The sequence below is a fragment of the Barbus barbus genome (genome assembly GCF_936440315.1).
Source record: "Barbus barbus genome assembly, chromosome: 2".
Lineage (NCBI taxonomy): Eukaryota > Metazoa > Chordata > Actinopteri > Cypriniformes > Cyprinidae > Barbus > Barbus barbus.
The window spans coordinates 43,743,959-43,765,273 of record NC_136730.1 but is presented as its reverse complement, the minus strand read 5'-3'; the positions used below and the strand labels follow the sequence as shown (position 1 = coordinate 43,765,273).

Sequence of the window (21,315 nt, the reverse complement as noted above, 5' to 3'; positions counted from 1 at the left end):
GCGTTTGACTCTGCCAAATCAGTTTTGGCCAATGCAAACATCTTATTGATCTTGAGACCAACATTTAGCAAGGCATGAAAACATTCAATCTACCTGAGGGAAGACATCTTTCTTTGCAATACTGTTAAATAGAGAGAGAGTGAGTGAGAGAGAGAGAGAGAGAGAGAAAAATACATAAAATAAAAAAAATAAACTTCTAGTAGCCTGTTCTTAAACTTGGACCTCATTATTAAAGTACAAATCCAAGCACCAGAAGCACCACATGAAAAATATGCATTTTCATTCATTCAAAGGCTATAGTTGCAATAATATTTTAGTTCAAAACTTTAAGTGCCATTGTTTAAAAAAAAATGCTTTATTGATCGACGTTTCATAGACCTTCAGTTGTTATGCTTTCAAATTTCATGCCATTTGTATGTATGTAATTTCACAGTATTTTCACCTCCTAAATTACTACACTTGTGAAATCACAGTTCTATAATGGTACAATTTACACAGGTCAATGACATTTTGTGTATGACATTAAAATTCGTTTCAGAATAATTGTGATTAATTCTGAGATTATTACTTCTTTTTAACTGAAGGCAAACAGCCTACATTAAGGTACAGTACAAATATTTGGAGCATCCCTTATTCTGCTCCTTATAAAGAATAAACACTTATTTTCTACAAGAATATAAGAATAAATACTATTTTCTCAAAGAATAAAAGAATAAACACTATTTTCTCAAAGAATAAAAAATAAAGAATCACAATTGTCCCTTATTTTCCATTTCTGTTAATTGCCAAAAGTTAATTGCCAACCCTAATGATGACATAATTATCCGTTGACTTCCCTGACAGCTGCACCTTGCTCAAAAAAAAAGTCAGTTGTTGGAGATATGCGAGCAAAAAATAATAGATAAAAAAATGGATAATAGAAAGCCCAAAGGAGGCACTGAAAAGGCCAGCACAAAAAAAACAAAACAAAGTGGGCCGGTCTAAGGCTTGAAACTCCAGGGCTGAAAATTAGTCCCACTCTGGCCCTGCAAGTTACGCATGTTTAACAGCAAAACTGTTAGCCAATCATAGCAGTGGGCGTTTACTTGCGAGTCTTAAATGTGCCCTGCCTATAAAAACAGACTGTAGAGAGGCTCAAAAACAAGATAGAAAATACCCTATTACTTCTAAATTACGATGTTTTTTTTACGTAAAATCACTCTAACATTATAAGTGAACTTCAGAGAACATTGTAAAATAAAATAAAAAAATGCAGTTCATGACCCCTTTTAATGGTAAATGAATATTGTGATAAATATATATATCGTGGAATATAGAAGAAAATAAATTTGGTGATTATTCTGGCCATATCGCCCAGCCTTACACTGGAGTGTAAGGCTGGTGTATAAATCACTATATAGTAGTTATTATTTTTTGCAGGAAATAAAGATGTAACAATGGCCTGATTTCAGAAGTCAGTACCAATTCAAGTGAAGTTTTCAATGATTTTCAATATCACAGCAAACACTTTTTTTTGTTCTTCAGCTGTTATTAAAAACAAGGAAAAAGCAAACATCTAGTTATAAAATGAGAACAGACAAATCACAAGCAATAGAACAAATAAAGCCAACAGAGATTCAGTTTTTCTGGTTTCTACCAGCAGTCAAGTTATCGAATAATTTCGCTATTCAAGTAAATTTTGTCATATATTACTTCACATATAACTTATTAAATATAATATTTACCAGCCAACAGCAGTTAGTGGTTTTCATTTAACATATCATATTTTTTGTTTGGCATGTTCACATTACCAAAACATTACTATCTGTGCCAATACTCGCCAAGGCGATTATTTTGACCAAATTTTGAAGTGTATTTAATCTTTCATGCGTGTTTCATGCATGATCTTTCATTACCGCAAACATTCTTCACAAAACACGTGTGTACATATCTTATTGCTTTATGCTTAAATGGATCACTGAATGTGAAGCATGTTTGCCTCTCATAATACTATATGTGCTTTACATAGTTGGGAAAAGAGGTTACTCATGTTTCCATCTTCAGCGTGTTTCACAGTACGCAGATTGTAGTTTTATACTTAGTGTCAGATTGTTAAACCTTGTCCACATGACGAAAGTCAGACCACTTTTAATATAAGAAGTAAGTGATTGTTTAAAGTCAATCAACAAACCGCTCTCATATAAATAACTTAAAGCGGTCGTTCCCACTAATAGCCGCACAGATCAATACAGAGTACAGCAGAGTAAGTGGTGAAGCAGATTTTACTACAGCATATAATGTACTGCCATGGAACACAATGTAACTTACAAAAAATGCAATATCTATTATCACTTACAGACTAATAATAACCTGTTTCATTGTGTTTCAGGAATACAGTGGAGGATGCAGCCGTGGTCTCTAAGGGGGCAGAGCTTGTTGGTCAGCCGTGAACAGAGAGTCACAACGAGGCGTACCTGACTAAGAATAAATCAGACTGGGAATACAATTTCAGTCAGTCCACATACAGTCATAGTCATTCTGCTGGATGCATACTATAACAATTATGATGAAAGTAATCCTGTATGTCAGAACTTAAGATGTTTACCGAGAGATTGAAGTCATCTCTGGAGCCTGCACGGCTGTTATTTTATTCCAAGGCAGAAGGTTGCGCTCAGCCCTTCTGAATATTTTAGTGAATGAGGAACCTATTGAACGGAGATCTGCTGGCAGTGCTGGAGAATTTCAGTGTTCATGGCTAGAACAAGAAACATTTGTGCCAGTCACTTGAGTTCCCCAAAAACTCCTGACTTATTCACACAGATGCAGTAAATTGGTGTGGAGGCATAAGAAAAGGGGCAAGGGCAACTGAAAAGTCAGAGCTTCCCACAACTTCAAATCATGCAGTCAGACGATCTCTTCATCCGCAAGTTTCGCAGGCAGAGCCCACGCCCGACCCTAGCGAGAGTGAACTTTGACCCCAAGCAGGATGGTGGTAGCATGCGGACACGAATCATGGCAGAATGGCCCCCTAGGAGAGAGGGAGAGGGAACAAACAGCGAGAGTATCACACACAGTGCAGCTGTGCTGAATCTGAGGACAGTAGGTCGTGGACACATAATGCAGCGCAGCAATAGTGACGTCACCCTTGGAGATTTGGATTCAGCAGGGCAAGTCGGAAGGAAGTTGCTCCGAGTAGTGGGGGACAAATCTGGGACCGCTGGGCAGGGCGAGTCCCTCCACCGAGAGTACGGTAGCCTGTCCTCACTTGAAAGACAAACCCAGACTGTAGATCCCAGTTCGGAAGAGCAAGGTGTTCTCAGTCCCAATGCCTTGCGTTTCAGAGATCCGTTTCTTTTGCTGGGTCTGCAAGAGGCACCTCCTGAGGTGGACGGCGTGTATCAAGGAAACTGTGCCCCAGCAGTAGACACGTCAAAACCGGTTAAGCCCCCCAAACCAGAGGGGCTCGGGAAGAAGGCCAAACCGTCCCCTCCACAGGCCCCTCAGTTTTCCTGTGACCAAGTCCCAGGTGGTGCTTGGGTTCGCAATTTTGCACACTATGATGTACAGAGCATCCTCTTTGACCTGTCGGAGGCTGCAACCAATCGGGACAGCATCGGGCGCAAGAAGAACATCACATCCGGAGCTTCTGCTGCCTCTCAGCTCCGTCCGCTTTCGCAATCCACACCTTCCTCGGTTTCTCAGGGCGGGGGCAGCTCAGGAAGTGGGACTAGCTCGGAAGATCTAGAGCAGTCCTTGCTGGACGAAGGAGATGGGAACGATAATGATCTCCTGCTCAGCTGTCCTCACTTTCGGAATGAGATGGGTGGCGAGGAGAGTGTGGGGCTCGGCCTGCCGCGGGCCGGCTGGCGCAGGTGGAGGATTCTTCAAAGTCCCAACAATGCTGTGTCCGTGTTAGAGGAGCCCAGGGAAAGCCACGTCCAGGCACAGGGGAAAAGTAACTACTTCATAGAGCATGCCGACCTAGGGGCTCGGTACTATCACAAGTACTTTTACATGAAAGGTGAGGGTGTGTGTGTGTGTGGGGCGAAGCATGTTTGCACTTTTTGAAGAAACATCACATACTTATTTTTAGGGCTGCCCTCAACTAAAGATTTTCTGATTGACAAATAGTTGTTCATTTGAAGAGATTAGTCAACTAATAGCACGTTTATATTAATAAACCATATAATTCGTAATGATGTGCCTTTAATTGCATGTAGCCTATAAGTGCTCAAGCGCACACATAAAGCTTGCCACAGCGCACCGCAGAAGTAATGATTATGAATGCTTCAGGGAAAAACAGCAAGAAAACTGCCTTAACATTATAATAATTAATTGATAAACCAGTGTTTTCTGTATTTTCGGCTGCAGTGATGAAGTCGACGACACTGACTCGTCATCTCCACAATGGACGTTCACGTTTCATGCGGATTACATAATCTGAAAATATTTTCCATTTGAATTGGTTCATTTCAAAGTAGAAATTTTGCTTTCTGTAGATACAATTTTCATGTCTTAGAGGCAAGCATGGAGTTTCAGTAAATTTTATTTATTAATTTATTTTATTCATTTTTTTAACGCAAGTTCACAGACACCTAGACGGCAGAAAGAGCATCCTGTTTACTTTCATTATTTTACAAAAGCACAACATTTTGTTGTTATTATGAGTGCATGCAAATGAAAGTTGACTTTTTACAGATTCAAAAGATGTATTACTCTTATCTGAGCAAAAATTACAGAGTATTTTAAGTTAAATAAAAAAGCTAGCGCCCATGTAATGATGGTGTTACTTACATGTTTCAGATGATAAGCCACATTTGAGGTCGATGAACTAAACGAACATTTGCATGTCCTGACCGATGTACTGTAATATCCACACAGACCAGCTGTTAATAATCCGTCTGTCGTGGACTACGTGACTTTACCACTTTCTGTGATTTTTTTTTTCCTGCGACTAATACAATTTTGATCAACTAAGCCTCTTCTCACAAACTATTAGGGGGCAGCCCTACTTATTTTCATTGCTTAGTCTACTTTACTCTCAGAAAAATGTGCAAAAATCATACTTTTTGGGGCACAACAGATTGTTGCTCGGTGCTTTGAGGGACACCTTTCCACCTAATTTACCCCTAAAAGGTTCATAGTAGTACCTTAAGGCTGGGGTGCCAGTCCTGTTTCTGGAGATCTACCTTCCTGCAAAGTTCAGCTCCAACCCTGATCAAACACACCCAAACCAGCTGGAGCAGGTTTGGAACTGAACTCTGCAGGCAGGTAGATCTCCAGGAATAAGATTTGGGCAGGCATGCCTTAAGGAGTACTATTACATAAAGTATTACTACTCTAAGGTACTCATATGGCGCTTTTCCACTGCATGGTACGACTCGGCTCGGCTCGGTTCAGAACGGCACGATGGCGAATGATTTTCAGATCCTGAGCACCACTGACAAACATCTAATCTTGTAAAATGTGTGCTAAGTACTGCCGCTCCGTAGTATGAACAGAGTAAGTTTGATTGCAAATCTCGAAAGTGAAAGTAAAACACAAGCGCGCATTCAAAAGTTGTTTCAATGCCCTGCATATTAATAGCGGCTCTCTGATGACTGCATATAGTTACCCAATAATATAATTATGAGAGAATGTATTGAAATACAGTTTTTTCCTCCCAGGAAAAGAGGGGGTGGGGGGGAAGGAATCACGATGCTGGCTCAACATCGTGATGTCTGTCAGCCACTGGCGATAGATGATAGCATCGTCTATCGGCCCGACCCTAGTATTCACCTTTTTCTTCCCGTTAGAGCGGGCGTGGCCATTTGTAAACTCTATGGGTCTAGCTTCTGGTCTCATCTGCGTCCAGCTATTTTTAGCTGTACAAAACAGCTCGTTTTGCTGCTTGATATTGCAAACTGGTGTGACTTACCATATTATTTTAAAGGGTTAGTTCACCCAAAAATGAATTTTTTTTCATTAATTACTCACCCTCATGCCTTCGTAAGAGCTTCGTTCATCTTCGGAGCACAAATTAAGATATTTTTGATAGAAATCCGAGAGATCCGACTTCAAGGGTCCTACCATGATCAAGGTTCAGAAATGTAGCAAGGACATCGGTAAAATAGTCCATGTGACATCAGGCGTTCAATGGTAATTTTACAAAGTTACGAGAATACTTTTTGTGTGCAAAGAATGCCCTTGCTTCCGCATTATGTAAACATGGACTATTTTACCGATGTCCTTGCTACGTTTCTGGACCTTGATTGCGGTAGTAAACTTGCTGTCTATGGAGGGTCTGAGAGCTCTTGAATTTCATCAAAAATATCTTAATTTGTTTTCCGAAGATGAACAAAGACCTTACGGGTTTGGAACGACATGAGGGTGAGTAATTAATGACAGAATTTTCATTTTTGGGTGAACTATCCCTTTAATGCATTATCTTAATTATGAACACACTGGTTTGTAGTGCAAACAGTTTTACTGTTTACTGCACGTTGTTATTTTTCTCGTTATGTCCCTATAGCGGCTAATGAACTGGAAGTCTTACCCATAGGCTTACTTCCGCGTTGAAGAAAAAGGTGGATACTTTGGCCTTAAACAATCCCTCGAAGAAGATTCCCCCTTGAAGACATACAAACAAAGGCACCAGGACAGGAGTTGAGAACCACTGCCATATAGGCTACTACTATATAGAGTATTACTACTCCAAGTTACTTGTTTTATTTACCACTAAATAAAGTGGTAAATAAAACCCAGGGGGCAGTCGTGGCCTAATGGATAGAGAGTTGGACTTGTGACCCGAAGGTCGTGGGTTCGAGTCTCAGGTCCGGCAGGGATTGTAGGTGGTTGGAGTGAATAACCAACACTCTCTCCATCCTCAATACCACGACTGAGGTGAGACCCTTGAGCAAGGCACCGAACCCCTCAACTGCTCCCCGGGCGCCGCATTGATGGCTGCCCGCTGCTCCAGGTGTACCTGGATGGGTTAAATGCAGAGAACGTCCCCTTCCCCTTTAAATTTTTAAGGGAAGTCGTGGCCTAATGGTTAGAGAGTCGGACTTGTAATCCAAAGGTTGCGGGTTCGAGTCCCCAGCCGGCAGGAATTGTAGGTGGGGGAAGTGAATGTCCAGCGCTCTCTCCACCCTCAATACCACGACTGAGGTGCCCTTGAGCAAGGCTCCCACTGGCTCCCACTAAAATGACTGCCCACTGCTCCGGGTGTATGTTCACGGTGTGTGTGTGTGCACGTTGGATGGGTTAAATGCAGAGCACGGATTCCGAGTATGGGTCACCATACTTGGCTGAATGTCACTTCACTCACTCACTTCACTAAGATTGTTTGTAGAAGTACCTAAGGGGTACTACTATATACAGTATTACTACAGTAAGATAAGGGATAAGGGTTACCCCTAAAAGGTTCATACAAGTGCCTTTAGGGTTACTACTACATATTGCACACTACTCTACACTACTCAATTACTATTCGGAGGCACTAATGTGCACCTTAAAGATAAATAACTTATTTGCCCCAGAAAGGTTCATAGTAGTACCTTAAGGGGTACTTCTACATACTGTATTACTTCTCTAAGGTGTGCCTTTTAATGGGAGAAAAGGTACAAAGTTGTCCCTTTAAGCCCCTGTGAATAGCTGTTGGAACCATAAAGGTGCAATATTTGCACATTTATTCTGTCTTTTATTGCCTTTGTTAAACCGACTTAATGTTTTTGTATATCTTGTTCTATATTTGTCAGTCTTCTAAGACCAAATTTTCTGATTGAAAAGGCCCATTTGAATCAAATGTGGTGCAGAAAAGGTTTAGTGAATGACATTTAAATGGCCTGTTAACACAAAATATGTGTTGGGCTTAACAAAATGCAAATTCACCCACAACAGTATAACAGATGGCTCAACAGTCACCATTCACATTCAGTGCTGTGAGATGTTCAGACTGTCAGTCCCTAACATTTTGTTTTAGACTCAACAGAATAAAAAACGTTATAACGATATACTTTTGTGTCTGTGGTTATCAGGAAGTCTGTCTGTCCAGATAAGCAAGCAGTGCCTTCAGTTAGATGTGACGAGGAGCACTTATCGTCCTCTTATCTTGGCTTGTTATTTATGATGTATAATTGTATTTCATTATAATTAAAAAGTATATATTCTTTATATATATGTATGCGTTACTGCAATGGTTCTCAAACTAGGGGTGCGGAGAGTACAGATCAACATTTTTGATGACTCATTCTGCACTTCAAAGTACAGTACAATCAGATTTCAGATTTTTCAAATGCTAGGGAAGGATTGCCAAGGATGCAATGCGCAAAATTACAGTCTTTTTATTTACAATAATGTTTATAAATTGCATTCTTTTTAAATTACACATCATCATAATTACTCAAATGGATCATTTTACTGTAGTAATAATAGTTGCATATGAAATCTAAAAGGAGGGAATATATTAATATTATGTATTATTAATTAATAATATTATATAGAATATATTAATTATATTAATATTGACTTAATTTTTTAATACACCTGTGGTTGTCACAATAATAATTTGCTATTAAAAATAGTGTAGAGTAGCATATGTTGAGAAAAAACACTTTGCATGTTAAGCTCATAATACAGGTAGAACACAATTGACCCGGACTCTTGACACAGTTGTACACGCTTGTACAGTAGTTTAGCCGTAATGCATCCTTGTTCTCAGTAGTGAGCCGTTAAAGGTTACACAAGCACAGTTCCTCTTTTTCTACTCTTCAGTATTCTGGTATTTGTTTCTGTTGTTTTCACATTTATTTATTTATATTATTTTGTATGAATTGTTAATTGTTTTATTCCAGACCATCAGAATTTCTTTGGCATGGATGATCGTTTGGGGCCAGTGGCCGTCAGTTTCCGCAGGGAGGAAAAAGAGGGATCAAGTGGGTCCCAGTACAACTACAGAATCATTTTCAGGACCACTGAAGTAAATACAAGACTCTCACACACACAGATGTCATTCAAGATTTTGGGATTAAGGAATTATATAATATTTTTTGATCATTTTTATTTTTTCTTTGAGGTCCATTTATAATGCTTTTAATGTCTAGCTGAAAAAAATGCTCAGAAATTAGGCAATTTTCCACCCTCTCCCTGCTTTTGATTTAGTTTGAAATGAATGAGATGATCACTAGAATGTTTTTGCACAAATGTCCCCTTTCATTTTCTTTTTATTAAATCAAAATTTTAACATTATATTATTAATCATTATTCGTTACATTAATATATTTATGAATGCATTTACATTGCTAAACAAAATATTTTAAAAAGTTTGCATATGTGTTTTCGTTGAGTATTATATTTGATAAATCAGGCTTTTATGGCTCATACAGTATAAGAGAATATGAAGCTGAAAAAGGAGTAAAAAACATATTCAGAAGCCCAAACTGAGAAAAAAAAGTAGATAAATAAATTGCATACACACATTTTGTGCAGTTGCTTTATTTGTTCGAAAAATAAATATAAGAAATGTATATGATATGACTCCTTTAAGTCTACATTATGTTTTTGCACTCATTAATTATTTGGTCCCTGCTGTTTTTCTGCAGCTGAAGACCCTGAGAGGTTCGATCCTGGAGGAATCCGTTCCCTCCGCAGCGCGCCACACCACGCCTCGCGGCCTTTCGCCCAAGAGACTGCTGGAGTTTATTTTGCCTGATCTCAACCTACATTGCCTCAGACTGGCCTCCACGTCCCCTAAAGTCAGAGACACGCTCCTCAAACTGGATGAGCAGGGGGTAAGAGCTGTTATATTGAGCTGCTTTCTGTAGTTCTGCAGAACTGACAGCTTGTGTTTGCTGACAGTTACTGAAAGGCTGCTAGAAATAGTGTAGCAACAAACATCTTAAACTATTATATTGTGTGTGTATATATACAGTTGGTGCTACTTATATTTTAAACACAAAGTCATGTGAACTGGCTTGACAAGTGCTGTTCCTCAAAACATTCTGCCTTGCTTCCTATTTTAGTAGTCTAATAAACCTGGTATCGTGTATTATGATTATAGTTATTACCCCTCCTGGGTTGCTTTTGCTGTATGTTTTGGGTCATCGTGCATTTGTGCTATGAAGCGCCGCCGAATCAGCTTTGCAGCATTTGACTGAATCTGGGCAGAGAGTATATCGCTATACACTTCAGACCTTTGACTGCATGATGTGGGTTCACAACAACAGCTTCCAAATGCAAATAGAACACTTAGAATCAACTCCAGACCATTTACCAGCTTAATTGATGTAGAAATAATGAAGGAATAGCCCACATCTGTCCATGAAATGGCTTTTGAGTCAACTGTCCAGTTACTTACTGTATGGTCCCTTGAAAAAGGGGGGAGGTACATATCAAAGAGCTGTAATTCCTTAACCTTTCCTCCGACTGTGATGAGAAAACCCTCAAATTAAAGATCAGAGTGTGCACTTTAAGCCCATATTCATATTATATATCATATTATATAACTATAACTTGAATATGTTTTGGTCAGCAGCAATTGTGCCTGTGTTCAAATATATATGGACCTGACTGTATATATAAGCCTGTTTTTGTAGTTATGCTTTTGCACCGCTTACACTCGTGCATGCGATGTGAAACCGGCTTAATTACAAAATGAGGAAGAATGATGTTGCGTGTGTAAAAATCAAGTTGTAAAAGTAGCTGTAATCCTTGTTAATGTGTGTTTTATATGTGTGAAGTTGAATTTCCAGCGTAAGGTGGGCATTATGTACTGCAGAGCAGGACAGAGTACCGAAGAGGACATGTATAACAATGAGAGTGCCGGGCCAGTTTTTGATGAGTTTCTGGACCTTCTTGGAGAGCGAGTGCGACTCAAGGGCTGGGAGAAATACAGAGCTCAACTAGACACCAAAAGTGAGACCAACATGCAGTCAATTTTCATATAACTGCACTATAGTAAAATAGTATTGGTGTTATTGCATGTGTTGTATATAAGTAGAATGTAATTCCAATATTTATTTTTCTTTTTTATAGTTTTTCCACAAAAAGAAAAGGAAATTCACATTTAGCTGTTTGCACATAAACTGTTCAAAATCAGTAATATTTTGTTTTTTAAAGAAATTAATACTTTCTTTTCAGCAAGAATGTATTAAATTGATTGAAAGTGACAGTAAAGATTTTAGAGTGTTACAAAAATTCTGTTTATAAGAAATGCTGTTCTTTTGAACATTCTATTCATTAAATAATTCTGAAAAAATTATCACAGTTTTCAGAACAACTGCTGTTCAACATTGATAATCAGTTTTTATGCTGATTTGAGCAGCAAATCAGTATATTAGAATGATTTCTGAAGGATCATGTGACACTGAAGACTGCAGTAATGATGCTGTAAATTCAGCTTTGCATCACAAGAATAAATTACATTTTACTATATTCAAATAGAAAACAGTTATTTGAAATGGTAATAATATTTCACAATAGTACTGTTTTTAATGTGTTTTTGTTTTTTAATTTAATTGCAGCCGACTCCACCGGTACACACTCACTGTATACTCGCTACCAGGATTACGAGATTATGTTCCATGTCTCCACCATGCTTCCATACACACCCAACAATACACAACAGGTAATCCCCTAGAATGTGCCGTTGAAACTCAGCACCACAGTATATCCCTGAAAAAGAAAAGACAAAACGAAAGTTTCTCTATCTTTTTCGCTATTTATCTTCTAGTTGCTGAGGAAGAGGCACATAGGGAATGATATCATCACAATAGTCTTCCAGGAGCCAGGTGCTTTACCTTTCACCCCCAAAACCATCCGTTCTCACTTTCAGCATGTGTTCATCATTGTCCAAGTACACGAGCCCTGCACCGAAAACACCTATTACAGGTAAGACAGCAGACAAAAAGCACTGAAGAAAAAGAAAACATAAAATGTTACAAATAAAATGAAACGTCTTTATCTCCTCCTTTCTCAGGGTTGCAGTAACTCGTTCCAAGGACATCCCTCTCTTTGGTCCTCTCTTCCCTAAAGGTGCACGCTTCCCACGTTCTCCTGCCTTCCGTGACTTTCTCCTCGCCAAAGCCATTAATGCAGAGAACGCAGCGGAGAAATCTGAGAAATTTCGCTCTATGGCCACACGTACGCGGCAAGAGTACCTAAAAGACCTGGCGGAAAATTATGTCACCACAACGCCCATTGATTCTTCCACCAAATTCCCCCTGCTGTCGCTGGGCGGGAAGCGCAAGGACAAGCTAAAGGGAGCTAAAGGTGCAGAGCTTCACAGTGCCGGCGCTTTAGTGTGGGCTGTCACCGTCGTTCAGGGTGGCGAGAGCAACGGTCTGAACCTGTCCTGTCTGCTCAGTGTGTCAGCGGAGTCAGTCGTGCTCCTAGAGCGATCCACGCGAACTGTCGTATTCAACTGCAGCTGCCGCGATGTGATTGGCTGGAAGGCTGTGACCGAGCCTGGAGCTCAGGGTGGCCCTTCACTGGATATCTTCTATGAGAGAGGCGAGGCAGTGACTGTGACGACGTCAGAAAGCCAAATTGAGGATATTAAGGAGGTTGTCCAGAGGCTGGAGGTGAGATTTACTGTAATATATGAATAAAACAAAGAATATTGGAGTATGTTTTACAAGAAACTACTATTTCAGTCTTTCTACTTCAAATTTCATATTTAACTCTTTCCCCGCCAAACACAAAATCCGTGTTTTCACTGCTAGGGGTGCTATTACGCATCTCCTGAATGAGTCTAGAAAGTGCCGATCAAAAACACAGACCAGGAAGACGCAGAAACCAGCGATCTCATATGTATGCATGAAAAATAATGCGCTCATCAGCACTAACTGCATATAAATGAAAACTGGCTAATGTTACAGAGTGAAATGTCAATCCAGGAAGTGGTAAAGGCCTGTGCAAGCTTTAGGTGTGCTGATGGAAGCCATCTACTGCATCTTCTCTTTGATAATAACACTGAATATGATCCAGATATAGTATTTGATAAAAATGCGATTTTCTCAGCTTTTTTCTCAAAATTTAGCTTTTTTTTTTATGAAACCTACCTACATTCAAATGTTGATAAAGAAAAACAATGCTTGAAGCGAGAATAAAACAGATTGTTTTGTTTGAAAATAGAGGGTCTGATCTTTATTTTGATGTATTGCAGGTTCAGATATCCATACAACAAAATATTCTGGTTGCCATGAAATTTTAGTCAAGTCAGGTCAAGTCAAGTTGAGCTTTATTGTCATTCTGCTACATGTGGGGACATATACAGTGGAACGAAATGTCGTGCCTCGCAGGACCACGATGCTACATAAATACAGACATACAACAATGAAGTAAAAAAAAAACACTAAAAACCTATACATGACAAACCTACTGACAGATTTTAACTATAAGTATACTATATTTAAATATTTACCCTATACAAACAAAAAAAAAATAAAAGATCAAAAATACAAACTATACGAATGCTTCACAAATACTGTACATGTGCAAAGAGAGACATTTTGAGTCAAGCAGCTGGTTGGGGAACAGTGCAGGATGATTGTAGTGCATGAGCATGTAAACATACATATATTGCTGAGTCTTTTGTGGGATTGTGTACACGCAGCAGTGTGTGTAAAGTGTCTAGTGCACATAGAGGAGAGTGTGTTACTACAGGTGGTTTGTACAGGCCCACTCACCTGTGTGTAGCACACTTCCAATTGCACAAAAAAGTTCCGTACAGTTTTTTCTTTGGTGTGGTAAGGTTTGGGGGGTGGTCCATGTCTCAGGAGGTAGGGGCTTGCATGGGGTTTCAGAGGGGGGTGGGGTGATTTGAGTTCAGGGCTCTCACAGCCTGGGGGAAAAAGCTGTTGAGCAGTCTGGCGGAGCGGGCTCTGATGCTCCGGTACCGTCTTCCTGATGGTAGGAGCTGGAAGAGACTGTGGGAGGGATGGGTGGAGTCCTTCACGATGCTGTTGGTTTTGCTGGAGCATCATGTAAGGAAAATGTCCAGGATGGAGGGGAGAGGGGCACCGATGATCTTTGCTGCTGTGTTCACTCTCCGCTGGAGGGTCTTGCGGTCAGCAGCATTGCAGTTCCCGTACCAGACAGTGATGCAGCTGGTCAGCACACTCTCAATGGTGCCCCTGTAGAATGTGGTGAGGATGGGTGGAGGGAGACTCCACCCATCCTCAGTGAAAATCAGCAAAAATGCTGGCGGTGGCTGGCAACGTTTTTTTTTTAAAAACGCTTGTGGAGAAAGAGTTAATAATGTGTTACTTGCTGTTTGTTTGTATTTAAAGGTTCACCCAAAAATTAAAAATTACTGTTAATTTACCCCCAGGCCTTGCAGGATGTAGTTGACTTTTTTCTTTAGTAGAACAGTAAAGAAGGTTTTTAGCTGAACTTGAGTTCCTTTATGATTCATGAAATGTGAGTCAGCAGCTACCATCGCTTTGAGAGTCAAAAAAAGCATATACAGGCAACAAAAAATTAATACCCATGGCTCCTGATGATATAATGCGGTCTTATGAAGCGAAACGATCAGTCTGTGCAAAAAACGTAACATTATTTGCAACATTATTACCTGTAATCCATAGCCTTAAGCAAACAGGCTGGAGTGATGTTCGGTTCCTGAACTAAACATTCTTTTGGACCGGTTCTTTTGGTGAGCTAGTTGAATCACAGATCTACAAGTTACTCTATCAAAACTCACTTTCGGATGCCGGATAGTCACTGCGGCTCAAAATGATATCTTGCAGCAATAGAAACCTGTTATGTACTGGTTTATGAAAGTTGTTGGCTATTGAATTACTTTAAGCCGACGATTCTAGTCTGAGATCTGTCCATGGTCCTGAAAGCACAGTCTCGGTCGCCATTCAAGTATTTAAAATCAAATATATAAAAAACAACAAGCTGTTTTTTTTGTTCATCTCTCAATCATCATTGTATTGAAATGCATTATACAGTCAAACCAAAAAAAATATATATTTTTTTTACTAGTGGGTGCAGGACACTATAGCCTAGTTCATTTATGTAAGTGAGGATAGCAAAATAAAGTAAACCGTGACATATTATACCCATAAACTCTTCCCACAGTAAAATTGAAAACAATTTGGGAACAACATTTTGACCTGACCATGTTTTGCTGAAGTGTTTTTTATTTAATTGCTAATGCAACCTAATACACCACAGACTGAAAAAATGAAGCATTGCTTGGTAACTGGTTGACCTAAATTGGTATTATCTAACTGTGTACTTAAATTTAACAGCTGACAGCTATTCAACCGAATGAATTTGTGAGATAGTCTGACAGAAGGATGGCATTATCAAGATTTGTTCTGACGCAGTTTAACTCTGAGTTCGTCATATTTTAATTACCATTTTCTAAACTAAAGCGAAAAGGTGTCAAACAGATACATTTTGTTTTTGACTATGTTTGGATCATCAAACTAAGCATTTAAACATCATCTTAAAAGAAATATTGTTGGAGATAAAAGGTGACGTCTGATATTTGCATTTGCATTTAGTCATTTAGCTGATGGTTTTATCCAAAGCGATTTACAAATGAGGACAATGGAAGCAATCAAAATCAACAAAAGAGCAACGATATGATATAATAATAATATATATATAATAATTAATATAATAATATTTATATAATTTTATGCAAGTATATGCTATACTGGTATACTGTTATCAGAATTGCATCAACTTTTTGTCCATACAAATATCAGCATCTGCACCAAATTTCATGTTTTTTGCTCAGTTTGAGTCTCTGAAGAAAACTGAGCTGTTTTTTCCTACATATTCTCCCGCTATCAGACTATATAAGCTATAAAACCTGACCCTGGACCACAAAAGCAGTCTTAAGTCGCTGAGGTATATTTGTAGCAATAGCCAAAAATACACTGAATCAAAATTATACATTTTTCTTTTATGCCAAAAATGATTAGGATATTAAGTAAAGATCATGTTCCATGAAGATATTTTGTAAATTGCCTACCGTAAATATATCAAAACTTCATTTTTGATTAGTAACATGCATTGCTAAGAACTTCATTTGGACAACTTTAAAGGTGATTTTCTCAATATTTAGATTTTTTTGCACCCTCAGATTCCAGATTTTCAAATAGTTGTATCTCAGCCAAATATTGTCTGATCCTAACAATCCCATGGAAAGATTATTTATCAACTTTCAGATGTATAAATCTCAATTTCGAAAAATGTACACTTGTGACTTGTTTTGTGGTCCAGGGTCACATATATCAAATATTTTATAAAACTGTTGTGTCTAATGGTTTATTATTTTATGTGTCCGGTTTTACAGGGTTAAGACTCGGAGCTCTTTATGATGTGCTGTGTGCCGTTTTAACATGATGCTTCTGTACTTCCCCGAAGCTGGTGACGCGAGGCTGTGAGGCGCGTGAGGTCACTCCCCTGCGGGATGGTGTCGGCCAGCCGGGCTTCCTGATGAGTGAGGAAGGCTTTGTAACGGAGCTCCAGCGGTTTGGATACGCGGAGAGCGGTGGGTTACAGCTGGGGGCTCGTGTGGTTCGTCTCTGTGGGCAGGTCCTGGTGCACCTCAGCCTGGAAGAGCGGAGCCGACTCCTCCGCACAGCTCAAAAGATCCACATCACAGTCATTCCTCCTGACGAGAACGGAAAACCACGCAGGTAATAGAGGTGATGGGTCATTTGTGTGTCAGAGGAAGTGGATAAAATGAGGGGATGACGTAAACAATGCATACACTGCCATGATTTTTAGAGAAAAGTGGGCTGACGAGTTAAAAATAGTAAGCAGTGAGTGGAGTGCTGTTGATTGCACATGATCCTTCAGAAATCATTCTAATATGCTGATTTGCTGCTGAAATTATGATCAATTATTATTGGTGCTCAGTTATTAATAATAATAATTGTGCTTATTATTGTCAATGTTGAAACCCCTTTTTGCTGTTTTTCCACCAAGGATTCTCTGATGAATAGAAAGTTATAAAAACAGCATTTATTTGAAATAGAATCTCTTTTTTTGTTGTGTTATAAATGTCTTTACTGTCACTTTTGAGCAGTTTAATTCCAAAAACTTGAAAATAATTAGGCTGACAAACTTGATTGCAATTGCTGTGGACTGACAATACACTCAGAAATAAAGGTACAAAAGCTGTTATTGGGGCAGTACCTTTTCAAAAGGTACACTTTTGTACCTATTAGGTTCAAATATGTACACTTTAAGTACTAATATGTACCTTTAAGGTACCAAAATAGACCCTTTAGGTACAAACATGTACCTTTTGAAGAGGTACCGCCCCAGTGACAGCTTTTGTACCTTTATTTTTGAGAGTGTAAATTGACTTTTAAAGGCACTTTTTGTAATATCTGTCCAATGCATTACTCATCTGCCACAATTATTATACTGCCTCATGAATGATCTATTATCTAATTACCTATTGTCTACCTAATATCTCATTATCTATAATTATCTATTTGTGCATATGCATTTGTATTGTATATTTTTATCTATGCTCCCTAGGGAGGGAAACAGATGGATAGAGAGGAGGAGGGAGGGAGCAAATGAATGAAGGACAGACCTCATTCTATTGACATGAACATGTTTTAGTCAGTGTTTCACCAGCTGCTCAGATGTCATTCAACTCACATAATGCTTATTGATCCATCCAACACACACACACACACACACACACACACACACACACACACGCAGATCATGGGTTAAAATGGCATTTTTAAAAAAAATCCTAAATACAGAGACTTATTCAACATGCTTTATGTAAGTCTTTGATTATATAATATACTTCAAAAAAAGAAAACCAAAATAGCAGCATTGATCTCTTCATCGATGACTAACAGTGAAATGCATACGCTGAATTAAATGAGCTGAAACTTTGTTGTTCTTCACTTTCTTTTCCCCTTTGTTCTTGTGTTTGTCTGAGTTCAGGAGTTTCTCTGAGCTTTACCAGAAGGCCATCCAGGACGCGGAGAGCAAATCTGGAGAGGGACGGTCAGGCGAGGCCTGGGTTCTGGAAGACGATGTAGAAGTTGAGGTTGATGGCGGCGGAGGGGAGAAAGAGGAGAAGAAAGAGATAGAAAATAAGACAGACAGGGAAATTCCAAAGCAGGAGATACACGAGGAGCAGATGGGATTCCCGGAGCCCATGGAAACAGATTCGCTCCTCTCTCCACCTGGCCTGCCTCTCTTACGGGCGACTTCCCTGCAGGACAGCATGAAGAGCCAGAGCCCTGAAGTCACCCCCATCTCTCTCACACGGAGCTACTCGCTGGAAGGACACCCTCCGTACCAGGACATCATTGAGGGGTATGCAGATTTCTCTCATATCACTCAACAACGTTTTACTCCTTAAACAGATTAAATCAGTCTTCTAAAATGACCTTTTTGCAACAGTGTTGTTTTAGTATTATTTGTATGTCATTATATTTTTATTAATGTTTTGAATTAGGTTTTATTTTTGTATTTCCAGTTGGCCTGCTGCCATTATAGTGTAAGTAGTTTTGCAATGTGCTTTAGTAATTTTTAGTATTTTAATTTTTAATTTTTTATTGTTTTGTAATATTTATCTTTATTTATTTATTTTTAGTTAATTTTAGTAATTCAACTTATTTTATTCCATTTAGCTGTGAAGGCAACATTAATTTTTTTTGTTTACTCTAAAATGAAAAGTTTCTTTACTACTACATTTTTAAAGTTAATTTTACATTTAAATTTTCATCTAATATCTACAGTATATTTTCTTCTATTTTAACGAAAATTGATTTTTGATTAGTTAGTTTTATTTAACCATAAACACTGACTATATTGTTGCTTAACTGTTTTTTTTTTAAGTGCACTTTGTAATAAGTAAAGTTTTTGTTGTTTTAGTTAAAATACATTTTAAATCCATTGTCTTAATAATCTTTTATTATTATATAAGGAGGTACTTTTGATGTGTTGACTAACATACTAAAGCACATGTAAAGTACTTGATTATATTTTAACTGTAGTGTGTTATTTGATATTATATTTTAATTTTAGTACATTTGAAATGCAATAAATTTCAATTTCATTATTTCAAATGTGTAATTACAAACATATTTAAATCCATGACATGTAGAAATGACATTAAAATATAGGTTATCATAAATGCTTTTAAGTACATTCAGCAGTACTTTAACCATATTTCAAAGACAATATAAGTATTTATAAAATTGCATATAAAGATGTACTTAAGTCCTAACTGAATGAGTCAAAAAAGCCCTTTAAATTTCAACTAATTGTATTTAATATATTATTGCATATAATATATATTTTTGTAATTTAATTACAGTTAAAAACATTACATTCAGTTCATATATTCTTTTAAGTCTATCATTGCAGTAATAAGTACTCTAATTAAAGTAACCAAGAATATGTACGACCCCTTTAATTGGAAAGCATTCATATTTCTAAACACATTAGCCACACAAATATTTAATTTAATTTAAAAAGATACTTTGTATAGTAGTGAAGTGTAAAGTAGTATTTTGGATGCTATAAAATGTAAGTTTTATTCTATTTTATCTTTTATTTGTTCTGTTTAACTGATGTTTCTCCTCTATGAATGTGTTTGTCTGTCAGGCATGTATATGATAATGTGGGGCTGAAAGCAAACAGGCACATCTATGAAAACCCTGAAGAGCTTCGGAACGAGACCCCTGACCTCATACTGACAGTCAAACCCAAAGTGCCTCTGGAGCAAGAGGAACAGGTATCTAATGCACACACTGCTCTCTTTTCATTAAGACACTATATTGTTTCACAGCTGATGGGAGAAACAGCCTATTGAATGCACTGATTGTCATGACAAGCGAGAAATTATCATGTGATCACAGTAGGCACAGAAACAAGGAATTTTGTAGCAGCCCAGGAGTTGTCAACGTCTTCCTTCACACAGATACATTACTTTAAAGGAACAAACCCGTTTGTAGGTTTTTCGATTTGATTCAGGAATGATTTTTTTTTTTAAGTTCACAATAATTCGATTTGATGCAATTCATACTGAGATTCAATTCGAGTTCAGTTGTTTTTATTCTGTATTTTTTTTAAATGAACTGATAGGTTATGTAAATGCTTCCGCTAATGTTTCTTAGGTAAGAAAAAGACAAACTACTTAAGAATGTTTTTCAACAAGCAACATGAAAGTAAACACGTTAAACCCATGTGTCAGGATTATGGACTGCTTTTGTGTTTTGCTCCCCATTTGTTCTGTGACCCAGTTTCTCCCTCATGTTGATTGTTTAATTTGATTCCAGGTGTGTCTCCTTAGTTCCCTCATTATCCTGTCTTTTAAAAGCCCCAGTCCTTTCAGTTAGTGTTTGTCGTTACTTGAATTGTCTTCCCTGCCTGTGATCTGTGTTACCTTCTGGATATTAAAGACTCTATTTGTGAATTATCCGTGTTTCCTCGTCTGCTCGTTCCCTTGCTCCGTGTTCCCTGAGAGAACCGTGACAGAAGGACCGAATACAGTTACCTCTACGTCTACCCTCCGTTTTCAGGGGGGCCGATCTCTCGAGGACCATACGTGACTGTTCCTGATTTTAGCTAACGTCACCAGCTACCCGGACGACGTGCTCTGCGCATTCTATGATGCTAGCCTGAACACCGCGTGCAGAGCGCTGTTGTCCGAAGATGGTCCTCGATAGGATTTCGCCCGCCTTCGTGGAGTGGACTCTCCAGAGCCGCTCCAGACCCAGAGCCCAGCCCACCATCTCCCCGCGGTGTGGAGCATCAGCCCGAGCCCACCGATGATGGAGAGCCATTATCCGCTACGATCATCTGCGACTGAGTGGAAGATTGTTCCGGAAATTGAGCCCAACACGTCAGATCAGGTGTGAGAGCCGGCGTCAGTGCCCACCACGAGGGAGCCAGCTGTGAACGTGAGCTGATTATATATCTGGGATTGCTGGACATGGAGGGGGATCTGATAGACTGGGAGACTGATCTGGAGATCGAACTGCCCCATCTCCTCTCTCCGTCGTCCCCGCTGGTCCCGTCCAGCCCTCTTTCGTCTCTGGTTCCCTTGTCCAGCCCTGAGTGGGCTCCCGATTCTCCCGTGCCCGCTCCTCGAAAATGCCCACCCTCTCCTGCCTCCTCCACCGCTGTTGTCTGAGCCCCTCTGCTCGCCCTCAGCCCACCATCTTTACGGTGCGAGCCCTGCGGGACTGCCATCCTCTAGAGTCGCCGGGGCTGGAGTATCCCTCACCTCCGCCTCCAGCCTCCAAGGCCCGGACTCCGCCTCGGGCCCGTTGACCCAGCGGCTCCACCTCGGCTCCTAGCTCCCTCACCTCCACCATCACCCGTCGATCCACCAACTCCACC

The 21,315-nt window shown here is 39.2% G+C and overlaps 1 protein-coding gene across 3 annotated transcripts in view; it reads left to right on the top strand.

The window, feature by feature from the left end:
• The window catches only part of LOC306878081 (signal-induced proliferation-associated protein 1-like), a 41,278-nt gene that overhangs the window by 5,066 nt on the left and 14,897 nt on the right, over nucleotides 1–21,315 (top strand). For 2 of the 3 annotated variants that reach the window (XR_013784913.1, XM_079430182.1), the window contains exons 1-10: nucleotides 2,759–4,000; nucleotides 8,814–8,938; nucleotides 9,561–9,749; nucleotides 10,698–10,872; nucleotides 11,481–11,584; nucleotides 11,690–11,847; nucleotides 11,936–12,539; nucleotides 16,348–16,622; nucleotides 17,902–18,279; nucleotides 19,576–19,705. Coding sequence is in view for 2 of the 3 variants with exons in the window: in XM_079430182.1 (XP_079286308.1) it covers nucleotides 2,878–4,000; nucleotides 8,814–8,938; nucleotides 9,561–9,749; nucleotides 10,698–10,872; nucleotides 11,481–11,584; nucleotides 11,690–11,847; nucleotides 11,936–12,539; nucleotides 16,348–16,622; nucleotides 17,902–18,279; nucleotides 19,576–19,705 (3,261 nt within the window). In the remaining variant the exon portion in view is untranslated. Of the gene's footprint in view, nucleotides 1–2,368; nucleotides 4,001–8,813; nucleotides 8,939–9,560; nucleotides 9,750–10,697; nucleotides 10,873–11,480; nucleotides 11,585–11,689; nucleotides 11,848–11,935; nucleotides 12,540–16,347; nucleotides 16,623–17,901; nucleotides 18,280–19,575; nucleotides 19,706–21,315 lie in introns of those variants that run through there. The other variant, XM_079430183.1, reaches the window with a different exon arrangement.